Source organism: Anolis sagrei, chromosome 2 (assembly GCF_037176765.1).
Source record: "Anolis sagrei isolate rAnoSag1 chromosome 2, rAnoSag1.mat, whole genome shotgun sequence".
NCBI lineage: Eukaryota > Metazoa > Chordata > Lepidosauria > Squamata > Dactyloidae > Anolis > Anolis sagrei.
In genome coordinates this window covers 288,121,144-288,146,730 of record NC_090022.1, presented here as the reverse complement: position 1 = coordinate 288,146,730, position 25,587 = coordinate 288,121,144, and the positions used below count along the sequence as shown (strand labels likewise).

At 41.9% G+C, this 25,587-nt stretch overlaps 1 protein-coding gene across 3 annotated transcripts in view; it reads right to left on the bottom strand.

Annotated features, from left to right (window-relative positions):
- The window catches only part of DYM (dymeclin), a 258,206-nt gene that overhangs the window by 38,136 nt on the left and 194,483 nt on the right, over positions 1-25,587 (bottom strand). For all 3 annotated transcript variants that reach the window (XM_060761240.2, XM_060761241.2, XM_060761242.2), the window contains 2 exons: positions 19,840-20,022; positions 9,136-9,249 (listed from right to left, as the gene is read on the bottom strand). In XM_060761240.2, the coding sequence (XP_060617223.2) occupies positions 9,136-9,249; positions 19,840-20,022 (297 nt within the window). The remainder of the gene's footprint in view (positions 1-9,135; positions 9,250-19,839; positions 20,023-25,587) is intronic.

Here is a 25,587-nt window from a genome sequence, read left to right as displayed (position 1 = left end):
CCCAGGTTGAGAACCACTGCTCTAAGACAAATTGTAACAGCATCAAACTTGTCATCATGCTGTGACAGAAATAAGGTTGAACACTGTAAAAGCCACTCACTGGATGGCTATCAGCCTCCTCCCAGTAGACTCAAATCAAGGAAAAGCTCCATGAGAACAACCACTCCTCTTAATGTTCTCACACCAACAGCAAGAGTATCCCTCTGGGCAGCTAAACCAGGAAATCCCAACTGGAATCCCCCCCCCCCCTCCCCCCGAGGGTCTTCCTCCAGAGGCAAACCAAGAATGGGCAACTTGGAAGTTGGCAGATTAAAAGTCAACCTGGCAGAATGAACTAGCTAAAAGAACCCTTCGCCTTGTGTGACTGTGGAGCAGAACAAACAACTCCGCACCTGTATGCTTGTCCACAATGCTCTGCCTCATGTGCAGAGGAAGAATTGTTTAAAGCTACAGACAACGTGGTTGCTGTTGCCCGGTTTTGGTTAAAATTATTTAGCCACTTGTACTCCTTCTATTTTTTTCCAGTTTTTATACTTACTTGTATGTATGCAATGCTTTTGACACAAAATAAATAAATCATGGCTTGCATCTACCAAATATTATTTTGTTTTAGTTCGAGAGCATATAAATGAGACTACTGACTGTAAAACAGTGGACACTCCATTTTAGCCAATACAACACTCAATGACTGTGTGAGTAATCTGATTTATGGCAGGCAGATGATGTTTAATTTTATTTTGGTTAATATACGAGAAAGAATATCAAGGCAAACATTTCAAGCCTCTTTGCAATCAAAACAGAACAGAATTCCTTTTCAAGCCAATGTCCGAAAGAAACTTAGGTCAAGACCTAGCCAGCTAATGCACTCTTGCATTTTCTAAAGCTAGCAGCAAACCAGATTTCGTCAGTGAGGTTTGGCAATGTGAGGAATCCTGTAACCAATTTCATTTCCTGATAAATGAACGGTCCACAGGGGAAAGTCGGCCAGAGAGTTTCGGAATTGTTGAGGGCTCAGACATTACAGAAAGGCTCCTCAAAGGAGCCAGACAGTCTATTGCTTATCACTGCTGAGCCAAAGAGCACCACGCGAAAACACTGGAAGTGCCAGACTCCATTTAGGGCTCTTACTAAAGAACAATGTGATAGCACTTTGCACACATGTGCTAGCACCCTTTAAAAACACGCAGGGGCTGTAATACACTTCCCACAATGTTCTAAGCTCTGGCTCTGGAAACACATGGCCCGTAGAAGAATGTTTTAGCTGTCTATATTGCTTATACATTTTTGAAATAAGCCCCTCGTAAACGAAGTATGTTTTGAAACGTTACCTGAGAAATTACAGTGTATGTGCCTGTGTGTTTTGAGAAAGAGAAGGACAGAGAGGGAACACATCTGGAGATATATGCTTGAGCAAAGTTATCAGTGTAAACTAAACTGGAACTACAGCTGGGCCTCGACATTGATGGGGGTTAGGGGTACAGGACCCCTGTAAAAGTGGAAAAACCACTTGATAATGTTTAACCCAGTAGTTCTCAACCTGTGGGTCCCCAGATGTTTTAGCCTTCCACTCCCAGAAATCCTAACAGCTGGTAAACTGGCTGGGACTTATGGGAGTTGTAGGCCAAAACACCTGGGGGCCCATAGGTTGAGAACCAATGGTTTAACTGGTATTGCACCACCTGACATCTGCTGGGAATTAGCAGCCAATAAGGAAAGGACCAAGGTAGTGACATCTCTGACCCACCCTCTGTTAGGATATCAACCAGCATGCCAGTGCCTTAAATCAAGAAATAGTTTTCTAAGATCTACAGAGATATTCTCAGTAACACCTCAGCAAGTGAGAGTCCAAATGTGGCAGGCTAAAACCAGGAACCTCACGTCATGGCTGATGCAGAAAGAGATACTCAGAAGACTGGGCAACCTGGAAGGTGCTAAACAGATTGGCACCATGGGATGCAGAGCCAACCATAAGAAATGGGGCCACAAAATGTAGTCCACGACATGCGAATGTGAAGAAGAACAAGCCACAGACCACCTATTACAATGCAGTCTGAGCCCTGCCACATGCACAATGTAGGACCTTCTTATAGCAACACTAGAGGCACTCCAAGTTGCCAGTTACTGGTCAAAGAACATTTAGTATAATGCCAAGTTTTTAAAACTTTGTGTTTTTTAAATACAGTGTTCTCACTGCTTCACAGTTCGCTAACCGCAGACTCGCTGTTTCACGGCTTTTCAAGAAAATTAATTTTAAATACAAGTAGCGTAGAAGTAGAGGAAGAGAGAGAGAGAGAGAGAGAGGAGGGTGAGAGAGGAGTGGGCAGAGCTATACTGTACATATACACTATAGTGTCCCTACATCGCCAGTTTTCACTTATCATGGGGGTTCCTGGAACACTGTCCACTACAACTGTACCCTTAGTTCACGTCTGATATGATAAATACAAACAAATATAGTGTTTAATGTGACTTTTCCCGCCTTCAAAATTATTTAAAATACCTACCCTGTAAAATAAAATCATTTCTGTTACACATTGGTTGTTGTGAGCTGACCCCCACCTTACAAAATGTGACAAAAAAGTATGCCACAGTTCTGCTAAAAAAGACTCAACTATTTAAATCTTTCCTTACGATCAAACTCCTATTTCCTAGTTACAATTAGCTCATAACCTTTAAAGCTTCAGTTCTTTGAAATGTTAAGCAAAGCTGCCATACATTCTTGGATGCTGGACAGGAACCAGGGCTGAAGATTTGTTTACTCTTGGTCTATAAAGGAGAAAAATGTTTTATGGAGGGCTCCTTACAAGCTAGAAAGCCAGATAATTATGTTCTGTTGAAGAACTCTGTGGCTGCCTTACAGTAAAAGGCTGATGTTGTACGGCAAGGCTTTTCAATGGCAGAAATTCAAGAGAGCCTTGCTAATGCACTTTTGCCTATATTAAGATGGTGAGGTCTTGTTTGCAGTCTTTTTCTTCTTTAAGGGAGCAAGGGGTGCCAGAAAAGCATTAGGGCATTTTAAAACTTTCATGCTTGAATGAGCAGTAAAACAAAATCCCTGTTCCTTTCTTGCACTGCTCAGCAAAGCTGTTCACAGTTGTCTTAAGTTTCCTCCTCTTAAGAGGTTTTCCTCCTTGACATTTCCTTACCATGAGATAAATCCCAACAGCAGGGCCTTGAACCAAATTAAGGTAGAAGTGTTGTTTTAACTCTAGAACTGAGTGGCAGCGAGAATAGAAAAGCAAACCTCAGGTGTTTAAGTTCTCAGGTTCAGCTGTATTTTAAAAATGAATTTCCTGCAGCCCATCAAGGGATTCCTCCCTCCCCTGGAGAAGCCTCTCCTCATATTTATTAAAATATATACTGCAGGGTTTTCAGTCCCAGAGGAAAGGTAAGAGAGCACCCCCACCCGCACGCCTTTTCTCAAATGTTGGGAGTAATATGTATATAAATGAGGTTTGAGTTTCAAAATGAACAAGCTCTCTTTGGGAGAGTCACACAGAGGTTGTGGATGCCATGGTAAACACCACTACTGTTACATCAAGCGGTCCTTTGACCAATGGTATATTTTAGTGTAACTAGGACCTTATGTGGAAAAAAAGGACTCCTCTTTGTAACAGCAAAATAAACCGATCCTTGGAATGAGCCACAGATTCAAAGGTCTTTTAAAACACATGCTAAAGCAGATTATTCCACCGGGTGTGTTGGTGGCATTTTCAGATTTCAAGAAAGTAGAATATAAAACTATCGTTTGACTTTCTGGACTTTCCACAGCAAAAGTGCCAAAATATGATATAATCACCTCTCAACAAAAAATTGCCCCAGGCACTGCCAGGCTAATCAAGGTGGCCAGTTGAAACATTCACATCTAGCTCCAACAGACTGGAGTCCTTTGTCCCACCCTAAACCCATTTTCCTAGTTCCAACACTACCTCTGAGGATGCTTGCCATAGATGCAGGCGAAACGTCAGGAGATAATGCCTCTAGAACATGGCCATATAGCCCGAAAAAACCTATAGCAACCTTATGATTTGCTTTTTTGGAAAAAAAAAGCAATCTGTACTGGTACATGGGGGTATGACAATTGATTCTTGACATCAGGAAATAAATAAATAGAGTTGGCCATCCACTTTTGCAGGTTTGATATTTGCTGTTTAATTACACAGGATAACAACAACAAATTCCTTGTTGTCTTGTTTTTTTTTACACCTATTTTTGGAATTATTTGGGGCACTGATTCAGAAAATTGCATTAATCACATCAGCTCTAGTTTCTTAAACCTGGACCATAAGGAAGGCTGAACCAAGGAAGATAGATGTTTTTGAACTGTGGTATTGGAGGAAAATTCTGCGAGTGCCCTGGATAGCAAGAAGATCAAACCAGTCCATACTCCAGGAAGTAATGCCTGGCCATTTGCTGGAGGGAAGGACATTAGAGGCAAAGATGAAGTACTTTGGCCACATAATAAGAAGACAGGAAAGCTTGGAGAAGACAATGATGCTGGGGAAAATGGAGGGAAAAAGGAAGAGGGGCCGACCAAGGGCAAGATGGATGGATGGTATCTTTGAAGTCATTGGCTTGACCTTGAAGGAGCTGGGCATGGTGATGGCTGATAGGGAGCTCTGGCATGGGCTGGTCCAGGAGGTCACGAATAAACAACAACATCAAGGATTTTATGTGGGAGAGCAGATGGCAACTGGTAGATGGCATAGATTATATATCTCAAAACCTAGAGCTGATAAAGGAAACAATTTTTGGAATCAGCAAGTCAAATGTGCCCCCAAACAGGGCTAACATGTAAAGCACCAAATCTATATGGGCCAATGTCACAAAATAGATTAAAACATTCTTTCTAAGAAACTCAAGGTCCTCCAGTACAATTCTAGGGCTGTCTTCCAATAAAGCAGTGGTTATCAACTTGTGGGTCCCCGTGTTTTGGCCCACAACTTCCAGAAATCCTAGCCACTTCACCAGCTGTTAGGATTTCTGGGAGTTGAAGACCAAAACATCTGGGGATCCACAGGTTGAGAACCACTGTTGTAAGCTAATATTCCAAAATTCTTACACCAATCTCATTGACATCTCATTTCACTAACAAGACACATGCCGATCCTGGACAGAAGCGGGACACCAGTCACTGAAAAGACATCACTTCAAACAATATTTTTAAGTCATTTCCAACATTTCCCTATTCAGAGGAGTCTTTTTCTGAGGCTGAGTGGGACTTGCTCAAGGTCACTCAGTGAGTTTTTATGGCTGAATGGAGACTCAAACCCTTATCTCCAATACTCAAAAATCATTCAAACAATGTATGTATCTCAATTGGGGTGTCTGATTTATCTAAATTTCACAGTTATCTGAGGTTTGTTTCTTCTTTAGGCGATCCCTCGTAGCCCGAGGATGATGGTCCTCCAAGTCTGGCGTCTTGGCAGTAGGTTCGTAGGTGGCTGTGAAGCCCTATTCTTGATCCGCATGTTCTCTGGCAGTAAGAACATCAGTTTCCAAGTGAAAGGTGGTCCTGGTCACAGTTGACTTAACACGCCTTCCTCTTGGCACATTTCTCCCTTTCACCTTCAATTTGTTCCTCTTCAAATTCTGCAGCACTGCTGGTCACAGCTGACATCCAGTTAGAGTGCTCAAGTGTCAAGGGTCAGGGCTTCCCACTGTTCCCACAGCTTAAGGCTGGCCTTGAGCCCATCTTTAAATCTCTTTTCCTGTCCATCAATGTTACATTTCCCATTCTTGAGTTGGGAATATAGTAACTGCTTTGGGAGATGGTGATCCTGCATTCAGACAATGTGTCCAGTCCAGCAGAATTGATGGCATAGGAGCATTGCTTCAATGCTGGTGGTCTTTGCTTCTTCCAGCACGCTGGCATTTGTCCGCCTGTCTTCCCAAGAGATTTGCAGGAATTTACAGTGGCAGTGCTGATGGAATCGTTCCAGGAGTTGACGTCTGTAGACAATCCAGGTTTTGCAGGCGCATAGCAAGGTTGGGAGGACAGTAGCTTTAGAAACAAGCACCTTGGTATCGCTATGGAAGTCCTGGTCCTCAAACACTCTCTGCTTCATTCGGAAAAATGCTGCACTCACAGAGCTCTGGCGGTATTGTATTTTGGTGACAATGTTGACTTTTGTAGAGAGATGGCTGCCAAGGCAGCGGAAATGTTCAACATTTTCTAATGTTACACCGTTGAGCTGTATTTCTGGCATTGTAGACGTGTTGGCTGGTGACTGCTGGAAGAGTAGTTTGGTTTTCTTGATGTTCATGGCACAAGAACCTGGTAGCTCAAAGGACATTGCTACAGTACTTCCATTTGTTAGTCATCCTTCACACTCTTTCCGTCATGGGAAAGTCATCTAACTAGGAACAAAGCTCTAAGCATCCTCCAAACACATTTTGGACTGCTGATGACAAAGATGATCTTTGCAGGAATGGGCACAGTTTCTCTCTCTAACCTTTGGTTCTCCTTTTGAAAACTTGCCCTCAGGTTTCTGTTAAGTAGGACAAGTTTCCATAAATGCTAGATATTTCATGACATGGCAATGGGCAACATAAAACCATACTGGCAAATATGTGAGAAACATAAAAGAAGAAAAGAAGGAATAAAAAAGAAGAAAAGAAAACCGAGCCAATACACAGCAAAATAAAATAGAGAAATTCAACAGAAGAAAGCCATTTGTAAAATAAATGTTTTCTCTTCAAATGGCTTAAGCAGCGGGAAGTTCCTTTCAAAAGCATTTAAATGTGATCTCTTAAATGTTACTCAAATGTTAGCTTCCAGTTAATAACGTCTAGTATTCGGAACAGGTTTCCCCACTTACTATCAAAAGAAATGGGGAAAAAAGAGTAAGTGCAGCTATCTTCTGGCTAACTTCCATGAACCCCTGAGATAATACTCATAGGCCAGAAACGGTCTCACTCCTTTCAGACTCCTAATCCTCAAAGTGCAGATAATTTCACCCAAAAGGAGGAGGGGAGTCTGTGAACTTTGGTGGGAGGAAGAGAGAGACGTGGACGCCAGTTTCTACTTATTGCTCTGATCTTTAAATTGCTCTTAATAATTATCTTCTGCCATAAAACAGGGAGCCGGGACTGTGGGCTTCTTGTCTGCCACCGAGACAACTCTATCTCTGAAATGCTGCCGCTTCCACCCCAAGACCAGGGCCTATTAGCCTCATTTATCTCCTCCCACCAGGGTGAAGGAGAAATCCAAGAGCTGGTTATTTCAACACCTGCTTTTTTATCTCCTTGCTCCTGCTGCAATCTTCAAAGATGGCTAATTCCTAGTTTGGACTTTCCCTGCCTTGGATGGCCAGGAGCAGGCGCCTGAAAGCGAGAGCTAATTATATCACACTTCTTTCAAAGAGCACTCAGGTAAAGGAGCTAAGGGGATTTCCAGTTCTCGGAGACGTGACTTCAAAACATGTCCAGTCTCCCCTTCCACTGCAAACAAGTCCATTTTCTTCTACCACAAGCGTGGTGCTTTCTGCTCTGTCTCTCCAAAAGAAGAACACAGCATTGGTTTTGGTGGATCAACACCAAAACTTCACCAACAGTCTAGCATCAAATCTTTCACTTCCTACCTTGAGGCTTGAGTGTATACAACAAAGTACACATAAATTCACACGCTACATATGCTCATATGCGAAAAGCAAGTGAATTAAACTGGAACTACAGTTGGCCCTCCACACTGATGGGGGTTAGGGGTGCAGGACCCCGCAAAAGTGGAAAAACCACAAATATCTCTAGCCCTTCCAACTGTAACTCTTTGTAGTACAAATACTTCTTTCTCAATTATCCAAACAATGGCAAGCCGGTGTTACTTGAAGTCACAGTGTTCTTCTGTCAGATTCTAGTCTTTCTAAATAGCATTCGTTCCTATCTGAACTGTCTGCTTCTCTCAAATCCCAATGACTGAGGGATTCAACAGATTTTCACATGATGCTTTCTGATCATGGGACCATTGTGTGATGTATGGTTGAAGTTCATACAGGGAAGTGGTTCCTGTGTCTGGGATCTGGGTGTGCAGCCTGTTTTGGACAATAATACATGTATTTCCCAGAAACAGCAGGTCCAAAGTTTGGGGAGCAAGTGAAAGTGCAAATACATAGTTGCATGCACTGCATAATCCAGTTCTATCATTTGAGATTCAGATGACCTCATTGGTTAGAACTGACTTTTGCCATGTGTAGCTGGTTCATCAACAATGGCCTCTCCTGGAAAGAGATAGGGTACATCTGCAATGTACAATCAATGCAGTTTGGCACCACTTTAACTATGAAATCATGGGATTTATAGTTAAAAAGAACTTTAAACTAGCAGTTAAAATTGTGTCAAACTATATCCAATTTAACCATGTTGGTGCACCTCCTGACAGGGGCGGCTCAACTCGTTACGCAAAGTAAGCATTTGCAGTATAGTTGATTTTGCCCAGGGGTGCTCTTGAGGCACTCTTGGGAGAAAACAGACCTTGCGAGTTGTAGTTACTGGGATGTATAGTTCACCTTCAATCAAAGAGCATTCTGAACTCCACCAATGATGGAATTGAACCAAATATGGCACACAGAACTCCCACAAGTTCGGGGGGGGGGGGGGCACCAAAATACTGTTTGCTTACCGTTGAAAATTATCTAGGGCTGCCTCTGCCTCCTGACGAGATGAACGTAATGCATTGAAACTATCCTTGAAGATTTTTTTTTTTTGTCGTGTCAGGAATAACTCCTGGTGTGAGAGAATTGGCCGTCTGCAAAGAATTGGCCGTCTGATTTGATGTTTTTATCATCCTTGTGGGAGGCTTCTCTCATGTCCTCACATGAGTAGCTGGAGCTGATAGAGGGAGCTCATCCGCCTCTCCCCAGATTTGAACCTGCGACCTGTCGGTCTTCAGTCCTGCCGGCACAGGGGTTTAACCCACTGCGCCACCAGGGGCTTCATCATCCTTGAAGATGAGCTAAGGCTTCAGCTAGTATACCATCTGAAAGCCCAACTTATAAAATTATTACAAGTATGGATGCATTTAAGAAAATGTGGCTTAAGACCAACCATTTTTTCATTTTCTCTAGGCTTCTTAAGAATAGGGAAGTTGGAAGTGCTGCAATGTAAAATGCCACTCTAAAAGGTTTTGCCAACACTCACTCTGAGCCTGTCCTTGGGCAGTGCAACAGCTCCCTGCTTGATGATTTCCAGGACGCGCTCCACTGACAGTTCAGCCCCAGCTTGTTCAATCCGAGAGCTAAAGAAACTGATCACCTGCAAGAGAAAGGAAAAATAGTAGAAGCATGGGTTAGCTAAGCAATGCCCGTATGTCTGTCAATCTTATGCATTTCGTAAAGGACCAAAAACCTTGGTAACAATTATAAATGAGTGGTGATTATTATTTCTGCAACGTCTTGTCAAAGGCTTTCATAGCTGGGATCACTGGGTTGCTGTCAGTTTTCTAGGCTGTATGACCATGTTCCAGAAGCATTAACTCCTGACATTTCACCCACATCTATGGCAGGCATACTCAGAGGTTGAGAGGTCTGCTGGAAACTAGGCAAGTGAGGTTTATGTATCTGTGGAATGTCCAGGGTGAGAGAAAAAACTCTTGTCTGCTTGAAGTAAGTGTGAATGTTGCAACGGTGACCTTGATTAGCATTTAATGGCCTTGCAACTACAAAGCCTGGCTGATTGCTCTTTATTTACTGCCCAGCTTTCAACAGAAAGGATGAAACCGTGAACATGAAAATGAACAAAATCTGGCTACCAGTATTTAAAAAACTCTAAAATCAGGACAGTAAATAAAGGGCAACACTCAAAAAGCATGGACATTCCAGACAAGAATCAATCAGGGCCAGCTAACACCTCCCAACAAAGGAGTACCCCAGGCAGGAAGCAGTTAGGCTTTGAAGTTGCAAGGCCATTAAATGTAAATATGACCAATTGCAACATTCACACTTGCCTCAAGAAGACAAGAGTTATTTCTCCCACCCTGGACATTCCACAGATACATAAACCTCACTTGCCTAGTTTCTAACAGATCTCTGAACCTTTGAGGATGTCTGCCATAGATGTGGGCAAAACGTCAGGAGAGAATGCTTCTGGAACATGGTCATAAAGCTACTGTTTCTGCAACCTTTGTGCCTTTCTGATATAAGAAATCTCTATGAAATTATTGGAGCCATCATATGCTGACTAGCGATTTGAAGGAACACACACACACACACGTTAAATCGTCAAATTGATGCTAGAGTGAAGGTAAAATTTAGCATTCACATTTCAAAGAGATCACATAGGGAATTCAAGCATCGGCCTTTGCAAATCTACCCATTACTTGAATATGCTGTGGCTGTGATCCAAGAATGTATATAGACCTATCAAAAAAAGGTGGTGGTATGCCAAACTGGGGAGGCTGAAAGACGAGTAAAAGTTATCTGAATGCCTGGCAGATGTGATCGTAGAGCTGGGCCTGAGCCACAAAGAATAATCTCACAGTCCTCTACATTTGTTCAAGATCAACCATATAACTCTTTAACTTCACTACACACAACCTTCTCCACCAACACATAAGATCTACACATAGCGTGTCCTTTTGGTAATCAGCTCACTACTACCACATAAAGATCTGTTTCATACCATAGAAATATAGTAATTGTAGGTTGTTGTAGGTTTTTTGGGCTGTGTGGCCATGTTCTAGAGGCATTCTCTCCTAACTCTTCGCCTGCATCTATGGCAAGCATCCTCAGAGGTAGTGAGGTCTGTTGGAACTAGGAAAATGGGTTTATATATCTGTGGAATGACCAGGGTGGGACAAAGAACTCTTGTCTGTTGGAGCTAGGTGTAAATGTTTCAACTGACCACCTTGATTAGCATTTGATGGCCTGGCAGTTGTTTGGTGTGGCTTGTTAGTGCCCGGGGCAATCCTTTGTTGATATAGTAATTGTATATCAGAGTTTTCTTGACAAGGTTGGTCAGAGGAAAGCTTTGCCTTCCTCTGAGGCACAGAGTATGTGACTTGCCCTCTGTCACTCAATGGGTTTCCATGACTGATTGGCGATTTGAACCTGGTCTCCAGTTCTAGTCCAAGGCTCAAACCATTGCACCACACTGGTTCTTTTTCTTCCCCAACATCTCTTCCTGAAGCATTTGCACTGGTAGCAGATGTACATGTGCTCACCTTGGTAAGTGATATTAGCTTATTTATTTATTTATTTATTTATTTATTTACAGTATTTATATTCCGCCCTTCTCACCCCACAGGGAACTCAGGGCGGATTACAGTGTACACATCTATGGCAAACATTCAATGCCAATTGACACACAACGTATACAGACATACACAGAGGCTATTTAACTTTTTCTGGCCGCCAGGGGAGCTGTTGCTTTCATCGTTCCTCTACGACACTGATAAAGTACTTCCTCATTCCCCGCATGCTTTTTTCTGGAGTGCTCTGCTGGAGTCTTTTTTCTCATAAATTAGTTAATTTAGCCTCCCCACACAAGGTGGTACCTAATTTTCCTACTTGACAGATGCAACTGTCTTTCGGGTTGCAAAGGTCAACAACAGGCTACACAATTGGTTGGAAACCCACTCCAACCTGGGCTGGCTTCGAACTCATGACCTTTTGGTCAGAGTGATCTTAATGTAGCTGACACTCAGCCAGCTGCGCCACAGTCCTGGTGGCGCATCATCTTCACTACCAATTCACTGTGAATAATCATAGGATGTACCAAACCTACACCTGTTGATAGATTCTACAAGCTAGCTGCAATTGTGCCACCCCGATGTGTGACGGGAAGTTGCTGCTAACTGTGAGACAAATAAGGTTGAACACTGTAAAAGCCATCTATTGCATGGCTACCAGTCTCTTTCCAGTGGACTCAAATGAAGGAAAAGCTTCATGAGAACTACCACTCCTCTTAATGTTCCTTTAGTAAAAGCAAGAGCATCCCTCTGGACAGCTAAACCAGGAAATCCCAGTTGTATGGTCCCCCATGAGGGTCTGCCTCCAGGGGAAACAAAAAATGGGCAATTTGGAAGTCCCTGAACAGACTCAGAAGTGGAGTGGGCAGATCAAAAGACAACCTGGCAAAATGGAACTATCTAAAAGAATTCTCTACCTTGTGCTACTGTGGAGCAGAACAAACAACTCAACACCTGTATGCTTGTTCACAATGCCTTCCCTCATGTACAGAGGAATAATTGTTTAAAACTACAGACAATGCGGTCGCTGTTGCCCGGTTTTGGTTAAAATTATTTAGCCACTAGTGCTCCTTATCGGTTTTTATACTTAACTTGTATGCACGCAATGCTTTTGGCACAAAATAAATAAATCATGGGTTGCATCTACCAAACATTATTATGTTTAAGTTCAAGAGCATATAAATGAGACTACTGACTGTAAAACAGTGGACACCCGATTCTAGCCAATACAACACTCTATGACTGTGTGTGTAATCCAATTTATGGCAGCCAAATGATGTTTAATTTTATTTTGGTTAATATATAAGAAAGAATATCAAGGCAAACATTTCGAGCCTTTTTGCAATCAAAACAGAACAGAATTCCTTTTCAAGCCAATGTCCGAAAGACCTAGCCAGCTAATACACTCCTGCATTTTCTAAAGCTAGCAGCAAACCAGATTTCATCAATGAGGTTTGGCAACCTGGCACAATGACACGACCTCCTAGAACAGTGGTCCTCAACCTGGGGTCCCCAGATGTTTTTGGACTTCAACTCCCAGAAATCCTAACAGCTGGTAAACTGAGATTCCTGGGAGTTGTAGGCCAAAACATCTGGGGACCCACAGGTTGAGAACCACTGTCCTAGAAGAATCCTCCACCTTGTGCAACTGTGGAGCAGACCAAACAACACAGCATCTGTGTGCTTGGCCACAATGCCCTGCCTCATGCACAGAGGAAGAACTGTTTAAAGCTACAGACAATGTAATTGCCGTTGCCTGGTTTTGGTCAAAAATTATTTAGCCGCTTGTGCTCCTTCTATTTCTATCAGTTTTATACTTATGTATGCAATGCTTTTGACACAAAATAAATAAACTACCAATTTAAACAGAAAGATTCCTAAGAATGCCTACCATTGTGAGAGTCTTATTCTTGCAGCTCTATTATATTTGTTAGAAGCATGGACCCCATTGCTTTACATTTCAGAGACTACAGGTTGAGTATCCTTTTTCTAAAAATCCAAAATGCTCCAAAATCATCCTCATGGGTGGCTGAAATAATGACATCTTGGATTTTTGATGGTTCTATGCACACAAACTTTATTTCATACAAAACATATTATTAAAATATGGTGTATAAATAACCTTCAGGCATATGTGTAGAAGGTGTATATAAAACATAAACGAATCTCATGTCTAGACTTTGGTTTCATCTCCAAGATATGCAAATATTCCAAAATTCCAAAAATTCCAAAATTCAAAACACTTCTGGCCTCGAGCATTTCAGATAAGGGACATTCAACCTGTTTATAACAATTCAAAATTAAGTGTAGGAAAGAACCAGGGTTCCAGCTCCATGATATCTCATAATGTAAAGATAAAGATTTGCCCCTGACATTAAGTCCAGTCATGTCTGACTCTGGGGGGATGGTGCTCATCTCCATTTCTAAGCCAAAGAGCCGATGTTGTCCATAGACGCCTCCAAGGACACGTGGCCGGCATGACTGCATGGAGTGCTGTTACCTTCCTGCTGGAGTGGTACCTACTGATCTACTCACATTTGCATGTTTTCGAACTGCTAGATTGGCAGAAGCTGGGGCTAACAGCGGGAGCTCACCCCGCTCCTTGGCTTTGAACCAGCGACCTTTTGGTCAGCAAGTTCAGCAGCTCAGCAGTTCAACCCACTGCGTCACCGGGGGCTCCATCTCATTATGTACGTATATGGAAATATAGTTATTTCATAATCCAAAAGAATCCAAAATATGTCTGGTTTCAAGTATTTCAGATACACAATATTCAACCTGTAACAATGTTGTAACAATGTTTGGGTTTTTAAATACATTACAATGGTACCCTTGGTTTGCTTCTGATACAATAAATAAATGTTTTTGCAATACAGTGTAAAAGAAGGCAAGTCTACAAGGGCTGCAGACGATCTGTTTCTGAAATGTACATGCAGTCTTGAGAAGGCAGGTAATGTCCAAAGAGAACCAAGCCCATGCCACTGAGAGTGTTAACATCCCCATGATAATCTTCTTCAAGGCCCGGGAAATGCTTTACGGCATAGCCATAATGTGCTTGGGATGCCTTTGTACTGTGGAGCTAGACACCCAACTGGAGCCGTTAAGCCTAATTAGGCCCTTACAACTCTGCTGCTATTAGTAAAACAAAAGGCGAGCTGATGGCTTGATTACCCTGGGATTCAAATGAGACACACCATGGCTGCAAGCAAGTGCAGGCATTAGCCACTCCTTTTTAGAGAAGGAGACTTGTCAGGCTTTTCCAAATACACTTAAAGGGCAAAGCACATGAAATTCAATAGGAAAAGCACTTCTGCTTCAAGAAGGAACTAGTCTACTGATTGTAATCGCTCTGTGCTGCAAATCCAAAAACTTAAAATATATATATCACAAAGCAAACATTACAAATTTAAAAAGCTAAAGCTTTATTACAGTTATACGGGATAAGAAGAACCTTTTAGCATAGGAATGAGCAACTGTGGAAGTCTTAGCCTCCTCTTGGAGGGACCTTGGATGGCTACCATCTCCAACATACCACTTGCAAAAAACTAGCTGCACTTTTTTGGGCATTTTTATGACCTCCCCCCCCCCCAAAGACCACAAAGATGGACATGGGGACACATGTTTTGCCCATCCTTGTCCTAGCAGACCTCTTCGATTCAAGGTTCCTGCCAATCGGCCCATAGTATATATAGTATAGCATTCGTTACTTACTTACTTAGGCGATCCCTCGTTGGCAGAGTAGGCTAGTCTTCCAGGATCAGAATTCTTGTGAGTCTGTATAATGTGACCCACATGTTCTTGTGAAATGCTGATTATGCTTGAAATTTCTCTCTGAATGATATGACGATTGTCCTGAACCAATCTGTCAATCTTTTGTTTGTGAAACTCTGTGGTTGCTGGCACAGGACGTCCAACTCTTTGTTTGTTACGCAAGTCAGATGTTCCCACCTCAACATCTTTAAACTTACTCGCCCAACACTGTACAGTACTCACATCAACACAATCACCATAAACAGCTTGCATTCTCTGTTGAATCTCCTTTAGGGTAACACTTTCTGCTGTCAAGAATTCAATGACAGCACTTTGCTTAAGTCGCATTGACCGACCGTCTGTGCAGCGTTCCATACTTCAAACTTTAACAACACAACCATTCAATGCTAAGGCTTCCTGCCAAAATGGAACTGTAGAGGAGAGTTTACAGAACAAGCCAGTACCTGGCGCATATCAGTACTGCCATCTGTTGAGGAGTTACGAAGATGGAGACATTACTTTTCCTTCAACCCTTGTATTACACATCTGGAATGGGCCAGGTTGAGAACAGCATAAACCCAATCAAGAGCTCTATCAATGCAGTCCATTTTCACCCTGAAAGCACTGCAAAGAAAACCACTCAGACTTTTGTGGCTACTAAGTACACCCAGTCCTCTGCGAGTCATGGTATTATGGCTACCATTGCTTAGTCCCAGGCTGAGACTGAGATAGAATGGCTTGCCTGAAGCTATTCAATGATTGCATGGCAGAAATTAGATCTGAACTAGGATTGTGTGATGCCAACCCACGTTCTCCATTGTTTTGAGAAGAAGGTTTAGAAAACTAAAGAGAAACTCAGACACAAACAGACAGAACCTGCAAAGTGTCCCATGAACTTAACATCCATGCTGAAGCAACTCCCTGATATTGGATGTTCAGAACTGCAAGTGTACTTTTTTGACCTCATGAGTCCTTTATGAGTCTTTTATAAATTCTTATAAATCACAGAAAAAAATATCCCTCTGTAAAAACCTTGTTTACACAGAAATATTTAGTCATTCTTATTTCTTTGGACTTCCCCTCTTTCTGAGATGCCTTTTCGGTTACTTATCAGAACTATTCATCATGAAAGAAAAACCTCAACACAACAGAAGTAATAAATAATGAACTCTTAAGTAATGCTTAGGACACCAGTCCAGCATTTTCAATTGACAGTAAGAATGAGCTTATCACTTTCTCCAGAATATATTTGGTTCTGGAAGACGCTACAGCGCTAAATGAAAACAGAAATCATGCCGTCCCTAGTTTTAATGTGAGCCAGATGTTTTCTATCTGTACAATATTGGAGTTGTTAGAGATCAGTTCCAAAAATTCAGGCAGCGTAATTTACAAAATCATGCAAACAATGTATGCATATGCAAAGTTATGAATAAGAATAGCACCGCATGCCTCCTTTGCATGCATATGTTGTCTTTCTTTCCATTAGCCAAAAGCACCAGGATCACAGAGGGAATTATCACAATAAAAATTATTTCTGCTAGGCTGAAGTTCCTCCAAAAAGTGAAGTCCCTCCAAAAAGTGATTACTTTTATGCTCAATTAGAAGCAAATTTTGATATTTCCCAAGGCCGACTGGAAGTGTCCAGAATTACAAATGTATTAAAGTCATCAACAAGGGTCACCACGTGGAGGATGTTACTCTTGACCTTTTAACAATCTCACTAGTATGTTGCTAGTTTCCAGGACTATTTAAAATCTCCACCATGCCTAGGCCCAAAAGTAGGTGAAAGATCCTGTCTCCATCCTGACAGCCACTGCCTTGGCCTCCAAAGGAGTGAAGAAGACATAGACGCTGATTTTGACACCTTTGCTTCATTAAGAAGCTAAAGCTTCGAAAACCTGCATGGTGGGTTTTTTGTCTTTTTGGTGAGTGCAATTAAAGTATCCCTGTTTGGTGGATTTGGGGTGGTATTTTTCCATGCATAGGCTATACAACTCCCACCATGAAGGAGGCAAGGTCCAGGGTTCAATGGGTGCTTCAGCCAATGAAGCTAAGAGGAAAGCTAATGTTTCTCCATTAGCAAATGTGATCCACTGGGCTGGGAAACCTTGTAGAATCTATCTTGGACACAATAGAGAACAGAAAAGGGAGGGGAAAAGAGACGAAAATCCAGACACTGGATTTAGCCCTTGGTGAGCTTACTTGTTTAGACAGCTAGTCAAAGCCTTAAACGTAGCACGTACGTAGATGGAGAAGATATCTGACGATCTTACTTCTTATTTGGCTTATTATTATACTGTGCTGTAATTGTGTTGTTATACTGGTTTTTAGTGATTTTTCTGTTAACAAAAGCCACACCTGTAGATCGCCTAATGGGGGAAAATACTTTAAATATGCATGAAAAGGGTTTTGAATGGCTTTTCAGATAAGGAAAAAAAACCTTTGGCAAAAGATTTCTATAAAACTAGTTTAGCAAAAAGTGACAGTGACATTTAACAAGTTGTCTTCCTGAAATATTTTTTGCTAGACCTTTGCTAACAAATTATAATTCCAAGTGTTTATAGTGTAAATAAAGGTAAAGCTTTCTCTTGACATTAAGTTTAGTCAATGTTTGACGCTGGGGGGGTGGTGTTCATCTCCATTTCTGAGCCGGCATTGTCCATAGACATCTCCAAGGACATGTGGCCAGCACGGCTGCATGGAGCACTGCCGAAGCAGTACCTATTGATCTACTCACATTTGCATGTTTTCAAACTGCTCGGTTGGCAGAAGCTGGGCCTAACAGTGGGAGGTCACCCCGCTCTTCAGATTTGAATTACCAACCTTTTGGTCAGCAAGTTCAGCAGCTCAGTGGTTGCTAACAAATTGTAATTTCAAGTGTTTATAGTGTAAGCAATGGTAAAGCTTTCTCTTGACATTAAGTTTAGTCAATGTCCGACTCTGGGTGGTGGTGCTCATCTCCATTTCTGAGCCGGCGTTGTCCGTAGACATCTCCCAGGTCATGTGGCCAGGACGACTGCATGAAGTGCTGTTACCTTCCTGACGAAGCAATACCTATTGATCTCCTCACATTTGTATGTTTTCGAACTGCTAGGTTGGCAGAAGCTGGGGCTCACAGCAGGAGCTCACCCTACTCCCCGGATTCTAACTACCAACCTTTTGGTCGGCAAGTTTAGCAAGTTTAACCCACTGCGCCACCAGTGGGGCCAGTGTTTAGTGTACCATCAGCCTTTTTAGACTATTGTATTTGTTGATTGGCTCTCAGGCTGACACTTTTCGGGAACTTTCGGCCTTTTTTTGGCACAAGTTTTTCCCCCTGAAGTTGTTGCACCAATGAGAACAAACGAATGAATAAATTGATACTAATATACTATAACTACAACAGAAGAATATTATTTTTCCTAGGCTTCAGATGGAGGCATTGATAAGGCATTTCTGATGATTGATGTTTCAATTGTTTTTAGATTGTTTTGATATTTTCATCCTTCAGCAAGAGAACACAGCTAATTGCTTAAAAGTAACACCCAAACAAACACGCTCTCCCGTCTTGCCTGTCTGCCTTCCAGCTCCTGACTTTTGCAAGTGAAGGCGCTGCTTCTCTACCACAACAGCTTTCCAGCAAGATAGGAAATATTGAAAGTTCCCCCTTCTTTTCCAATTCTACTGCTTTACTAGGCTAAAGAAAAACAGGTCCATATAAAACCAATATATTTATTTATTTATTTATTTATTTATTTCAGAGTTTTATATACCGACCTTCTCACTTCTTTTGAGGGACTCAGACCGGTTTCCAACCATAAAAACACATACAATCGGTAAAAACATCATAGTTCATATTACAATAACACATTAAAACAACAAATATATCCAAAACTACAGTGGTCAGTCGTCATACTAAAAAACAATTATACATCATCTTCCATCCATGTCTTAGGGTGCTGTCTCACTCATCAAAAGCCTGTCTCCATAACCATGTCTTCACCTGTTTCCTAAAAGTCAGGATAGAAGGGGCGGTTCTGATCTCCAGTGGGAGAGAGTTCCAGAGTCGCGGGGCTACCACCGAGAAGGCCCTGTCCCTCGTCCTCACCAGACGCGCTTGTGAGGCCGGTGGGACTGAGAGCAGGGCCTCTCCAGACGATCTTAATAATCTTGATGGTTCATAGGGGAGAATACGTTCAGAGAGGTAAACAGGGCGGGAGTCATTTAGGGCTTTAAAGGTTAACACCAGCACTTTGAATTGTGCTCGGAAGCTAATTGGCAGCCAGTGGAGCTGGTGTAACAGCGGAGTGGTGTGCTCCCTGTACCCAGCACCCGTTAGTAGTCTGGCTGCTGAGCGCTGGACTAGCTGCAGCTTCCAGGCAGTCTTCAGAGGCAACCCCACGTAGAGAGCGTTGCAGTAATCTAAACGGGATGTAACCAAAGCGTGGACCACCGTGGCCAAGTCAGACTTCCCAAGGTACGGGCTCACTAAACCAGATCCAAAGGTAAATCAACAGTTATGTAAATTCCACTGATTCAGTGGATATAATACTAGAATTAGGCCTATTATAGCACTGACCCAATTCAGAATAACCATTGCAACAAACAACATAAACATATTAAAGGCACATAAAGCATGGTGTAGTGCAGGGGTCCTCAAACTAAGGCCCGGGGGCCGAATATGGCCCTCCAAGGTTATTTACCTGGCCCTCGCTGAGCCTTAATCAATGAATGCAGCAACTGTTAAAGACAAAAATAATACATACTTTAAAAACTGCTTAAGGAAAGTAGTGTTAAAAGCCATTTTGAAATATCATGAAACCGCCCTGAGTTCCTCCGAGGAGAGAGGGCAGGGTATAAATAAAGTATTTTATTATTATTATTATTATTATTATTATTATTATTATTATTATGAAAATCTTACTTACCAAATCTATATTCTGCATGATATCCTGGAAAGATGGATGAGTTCGAAATTGCTCAAAGAGATCACGCTTATAAAGCAATGCATAAACTAGATTTGGGTTATGGTGGAGAGAGTTTGTCAAGCATGAGTTGATTATCTCTAACATCATTCGAATGACTTCTTCAATCACATTCAGATCTTGCGCCTAAAAGAAACACATAGAAGATACGCATGTTAGGCAGAATATGGCTAATACTTTCAGCCAGGCACTATTTCTATTGTAAATGGTGTTGCAAATGGTAATTAATGGTACATTGATTTTAATTTTGTATATAAATTAAATACTGATATTGTTCAGCAAACCACATAATGTTGATGGAAGTTAAGACAGGTTGAACATTTATTTATTTACAGCATTTTTATCCCGCTTTTCTCAGCCCGAAGGTGACTCAGGGAGGCGTACAGATTGGCAATAATTTGATGCCACAACATACATACTTACATCTATATAAATAAAAATGTAACGTTCGTTTGTGGAATTAACATAACTCAAAAACCACTGGGTGAATTGACACCAAATTTGGACACAATACACCTATCAGGCCAACGAGTGACCATCATTCATAAAAACACTGAAAAACACAGCTGAAGAGACTTAAAAAGCAAAAAAAACCCACAATTAAAACGCATGCACAAAAACACATATATACACAAACACACATATATACACATATACACAAATATATAGACACACATATATATGCATATATGCACACACAAAACACATATACACAGACTGGGCCACAGCAACGCGTGGCAGGGGACAGCTAGTATCAATTAAAAACATTTGATATCACATAATAAAAAATCCATATAAAACAATTAAAACTATAATTATCAATGTATTCCAATTCAACTCCTTATCCATTTACATCGTTCAAGCCATTACATGATCATTATTTCATCGTACTGTGTTTATCTGTTATGCTGCGTTTCTCAAAGCTTGTACTAAGAGCCAGGTTTTTACTCTTTTCTGAAAGGTCAGGAGGGAGGGGGTCAATCTAATATACCTAGGAAGGGAGTTCCACAGCCGAGGTGCCACCACTGAGAAGGCCCTGTCTCTTGTCCCCGCGAAACGCGCCTGCGAGGAAGGGGGGATCGAGAGCAGGGCCTCCCCAGACAATTTTAAGTTCCTAGATGTTTCATAAGGAGAGATACATTTGGACAGGTAAGCTGGGCCAGAACCGTTTAGGGCAGTGGTTCTCAACCTGTGGGTCCCCAGGTGTTTTGGCCTACAACTCCCAGAAATCCTAACAGCTGGTAAACTGGCTGGGATTTCTGGGAGTTGTAGGCCAAAAACATCTGGGGACCCCAGGTTGAGAACCACTGGTTTAGGGCTTTATAAGCTAAAGCCAGTACTTTGAATTGTGCCCGGTAGCAAACTGGCAGCCAGTGGAGCTGGTGCAACAGAGGAGTTGTATGTTCCCTGAGTGCTGCTCCTGTTAGCAGCCTAGCTGCTGCCCGCTGAACTATTTGAAGCTTCCGAACAGTCTTCAAAGGCAACCCCACATAGAACGTGTTGCAGTAGTCTATACAGGATGTAACCAGAGCATGGACTACCGTGGCCAAGTCAGACTTCCCAAGGTACAGGCGTAGCTGGTGTACAAGCTTTAACTGTGCAAATGCTCCCCGGGTCACTGCCAAAACCTGGGGTTCCAGGCTCAGCAATGAGTCCAGGATCACACCCAAGCTGTGAACCTGTGTCTTCAGGGGGAGTGTAACCCCCGCCAACCCTATGCCCTGTTCGGCCTTTCGGACTTCATTCAAAATGCTTGGGACCAAAAGTGTTTTGGATTTTGGACTGTTTTTAGATTCTGGAATACCTGTTGTAGCATACAAGTACATAAGATATCTTGGAGATGGGAAACTAATTCCAAACAAAAAATCCATTTATGTTTCATATACACGTTATATACATAAGCTTGTGCATGAAACAAAGTTTGTGCACAGTCAACCATCAGAAATCAAAGCTTTTGTTCTGCCTTAGGTCTACGGCCATTCCTCCACAGCCAAGTCAGGTCGCAGGTTTGAATCTGGAGAGAGTGCAGATGAGCTCCCTCTGTCAGCTCCAGCTCCTCATTCGGGGACATGAGAGAAGCCTCCCACAAGGATGATAAAACATCAACAGCATCCAGGCGTCCCCTGGGCAACGTCCTTGCAGACGGCCAATTCTCTCACACCAGAAGCGACTTGCAGTTTCTCAAGTCACTTCTGACGCGAAAAAAAAAACATACACCATTCAAGTGGCAGTTCAACAGCTATGGTATTTGTCTGTCTACCAGACAGTAATCTTTTCTGATCCATATCCTCAGTAGACAATACAGTTCTCCCACATTTCACAATTCCAGTTTAAAAACAAAAATTAATAGCACATTCTATTTTTGCCACACATAAATATAGAGTTTCTTCACAAAAAGTCTTGTTTTTAATAGATGAGTTTTAATGTTTTAATTATAACTTGGTTAATATTATTTTTGTCTTATTGTAGTGGTTTGGAGTGCTATTTTTAGTGAATAGTTTATTTGAATATATTCAGTTTTGCTTGGAGATGCATAATTTACAGGAATTCTTAGCAGAAATATCTCCCTTCCTTGGCACAATGCAACTTCAAATAAGAACAGGGCTCCTGCAAACAACTAGTATAAAACAATAGAAATACAGCAGGTAGAATATGATCCATCTTAGAGTCAATAATATGGACACGGAGGGGAGAGAGAGAGGCATAAAAGTCGAAATTCAGTCTACTAACTAGTTACTGAAGTTTGTCCACTACAAGTCAACATCTTGATCCTGATCAAGAGCAAATTCCTGATCAAGAGCAAATATGAGTATTGAGAGACTGAGATTCAACTTCAAAGGGGGGGATTGGATTCTGGAACTACTTCTCCTCCTGGCCTGCAATGAAATTTCCAGAGCCCTTATTTCTCTATCATTAGACTGCTAACTCTGGGTTTGGTTGAACTGGAATGAAAGAGGACTTATCATGTAAGGTCCCGTTATAAAGGTTAGTAAAGGTTATGGATTTTCATGAGACAAAAGTCATCCCTGGAGTTAACTTTTTGTTGTTATTGGCTGTCAAGTTGATGTCAACGTATAGTGACCCTTTCAAAGAAACACCTCCCTTGACAGCCCTGCTTAAGTTCTGCAGACTCAAGGCCTTGGCTTCCTTGATTGAGTCTATTCATCTGTAATGTGGTCTTCCTCTTTTCCTACTGACTTCTACCATACCAAGTGCTATCATCTTAGCATCATAGACTTATGAGTTGGAAGACACCTTGTGGGTCATCCAGTCCAACCCCCTGCCAAGAAGCAGGAAAATAACATTCGAAGCACCCCCTATGGATAACCATCCAGCCTCTGCCTAAAAGCCCCCAAAGAAGGAGCCTCCACCACACTCCAGGGCAGAGAGTTCCACTGCTGAACTTCTCTCACTGTTAGGAAGTTCTTCCTAATGTTCAGGTGGAATCTTCTTTCCTGTAGTTTGAAGCCATTGTTCTGCATCCTAGTCTCCAGGGCAGCAGAAAACAAGCTTGTTTCCTCCTCCCTATGACTTCCCCTCACATATTTATACGTAGACATCATGTCTCCACTCAGCTGTCTCTTCTTTAGGCTAAACTGTGTAAACTGCTTTGAGTCCCTCCAGGGGTGAGAAAAGTGGTATATAAATACTGTAAATAAATAAATAAACATGTCCAGCTCTTTAAGCCACTTCTCATAGCTTCTCTAGAGAGAAGACATGGAGTGTTGTGGAGGCTCCTTCTTTGGAAGCTTTTAAACAGAGGCTGGATAGCCATCTGTCAGGGGTGATTTGAATGCAATATTCCTGCTTCTTGGCAGGGAGTTGGACTGGATGGCCCATGAGGTCTCTTCCAACTCTTTGATTCTATGATTCTCTGGGGAGTCATGTCTTCTCATGATATGACCAAAGTATCACAGTCTCCGTTCAATCGTCTTAGATTCTAGGGAGAATTCAGGCTTGATTTGCTCTAGGATGTAATTATTTGTCTTCTCAGCAGTCCATGGTGTCCATAGAATTCTCTTCCAGAATCACATTTCAAATGAGGCTGCACCTACAATGCATCAATGCAGTTTGAGACCACTTTATGTGTTGTAGTTCAATACTATGGAATTGTGGGAGTCATAGTTTTAGTGAGGCATCTGCACTCTTTGCAAGAGAAGGCTTAAGACCTTGTAAAACTAAAACTCCTATGATCCCATGGCACTGAGCCATGGCAGTTCAGTTAGTGTCAAACTGTATTCATTCTACAAGGCTGATTCATCTGTTGGATGAAGGATGAGGGTTTGGGACTAGATCATTGTCCCTCTTCTGTCTGCCCCCAATAAGCTTAATAAGACACTTTTGCAGACTCCTTGCAGGCAATCATAAGATAAATGCAGGATATAAATCCAATAAATCAAATAAATAAATAAATACGAGCCTAAGGAACACTCTAAGACAAATACTACATGGATTTTTCACATGCATTCATCAAAAGTATATTGCAGATTCCTTTAGGTATTGAGAATAGCTTTACATATCCGACTTCCACAACGAGGGATTGGCAAGGGTAGCAGGGAAGTTAATGAGGAGAAACTCAGGAACAGGGGGTGTGTGAGAGTGGTGAAATATTGTCAAAATATGATAAAATACCACACTTCCCCTGCTCTGTGGCACCAGTATGAAGTAAGACACTGCTACATCTAGACATAGTGTCAGGGCAGATACAAACAAAGCTATTTATTTATTTATTTTATTTATTTGATGCACTTATTAACCGCCATTCTCAGCCCAGAAAACATTTCACAATTACAAAGAATTTTTTATCATCCTGTGTAATAACTTCCATACCAGTTTCAAAACAAATCAAGCAAAGAATTTATTTTGCCCTCTCTCTCTCTCTTCAAGACAATGGTTCCAATGAAAAACATTGCGGCAGCATTTTCCTTCAATGCAACAGCTGCCAGCCACCACGAAAGGTATATTATTAGACTGGTATTTTTGCGCTACATAGTTTAGGCTTTTGGAACAGTTGTGACCCACACCACTGCTCCACCTCCAATGCTGAAATCATGAGACTAATGCAAATGAACATCCTAACATTGGGGTTCTGGGGCCGTCATCTTTGGTCTCAGTTGATGAACATTCAAATATCAAGCAGAACAACAGGAATGTTTGACACGGGTACAAACAAGATTTTTGTGATTTTTTTTAAGTGAAAGAGGATGGGGTTCTCAAGTTTGATCAACGGGCCTTTGCTTTAACTTTAAGGTGCCACATCTGTCTGCATCCCTTTGAGAAAGTGAAGCACAGTTGGTCAAACCTGGGATCTCCATCATCTTCATTTTCAAAAAGTCACAAATTCCAGTTTTGAGTAAACTTCACCTAGAGCAATTATTCTCAACCTGGGGTCCCCAGATGTTTTTGGCCTACAACTCCCAGAAATCCCAGCCAGTTTACCAGATGTTAGGGTTTCTAGGCATTGAGGACCAAAAACATCTGGAGACCCCAGGTTGAGAATATATCAAGGGTGAGTGACACCCATTCTAAGGATCACAGTTCTATAAATGAGATAACCAAAGCCCTGAAAATGACATCAAATTGTGCTCACAGATTCCTTTGTCTCAAAAGAAAACGTGTGACTACTGAGCCATTTGTTAAGAAGGAATACAACTGATTCGATATGGTTGTCTTAAGGTCCTGTTTAGTCCA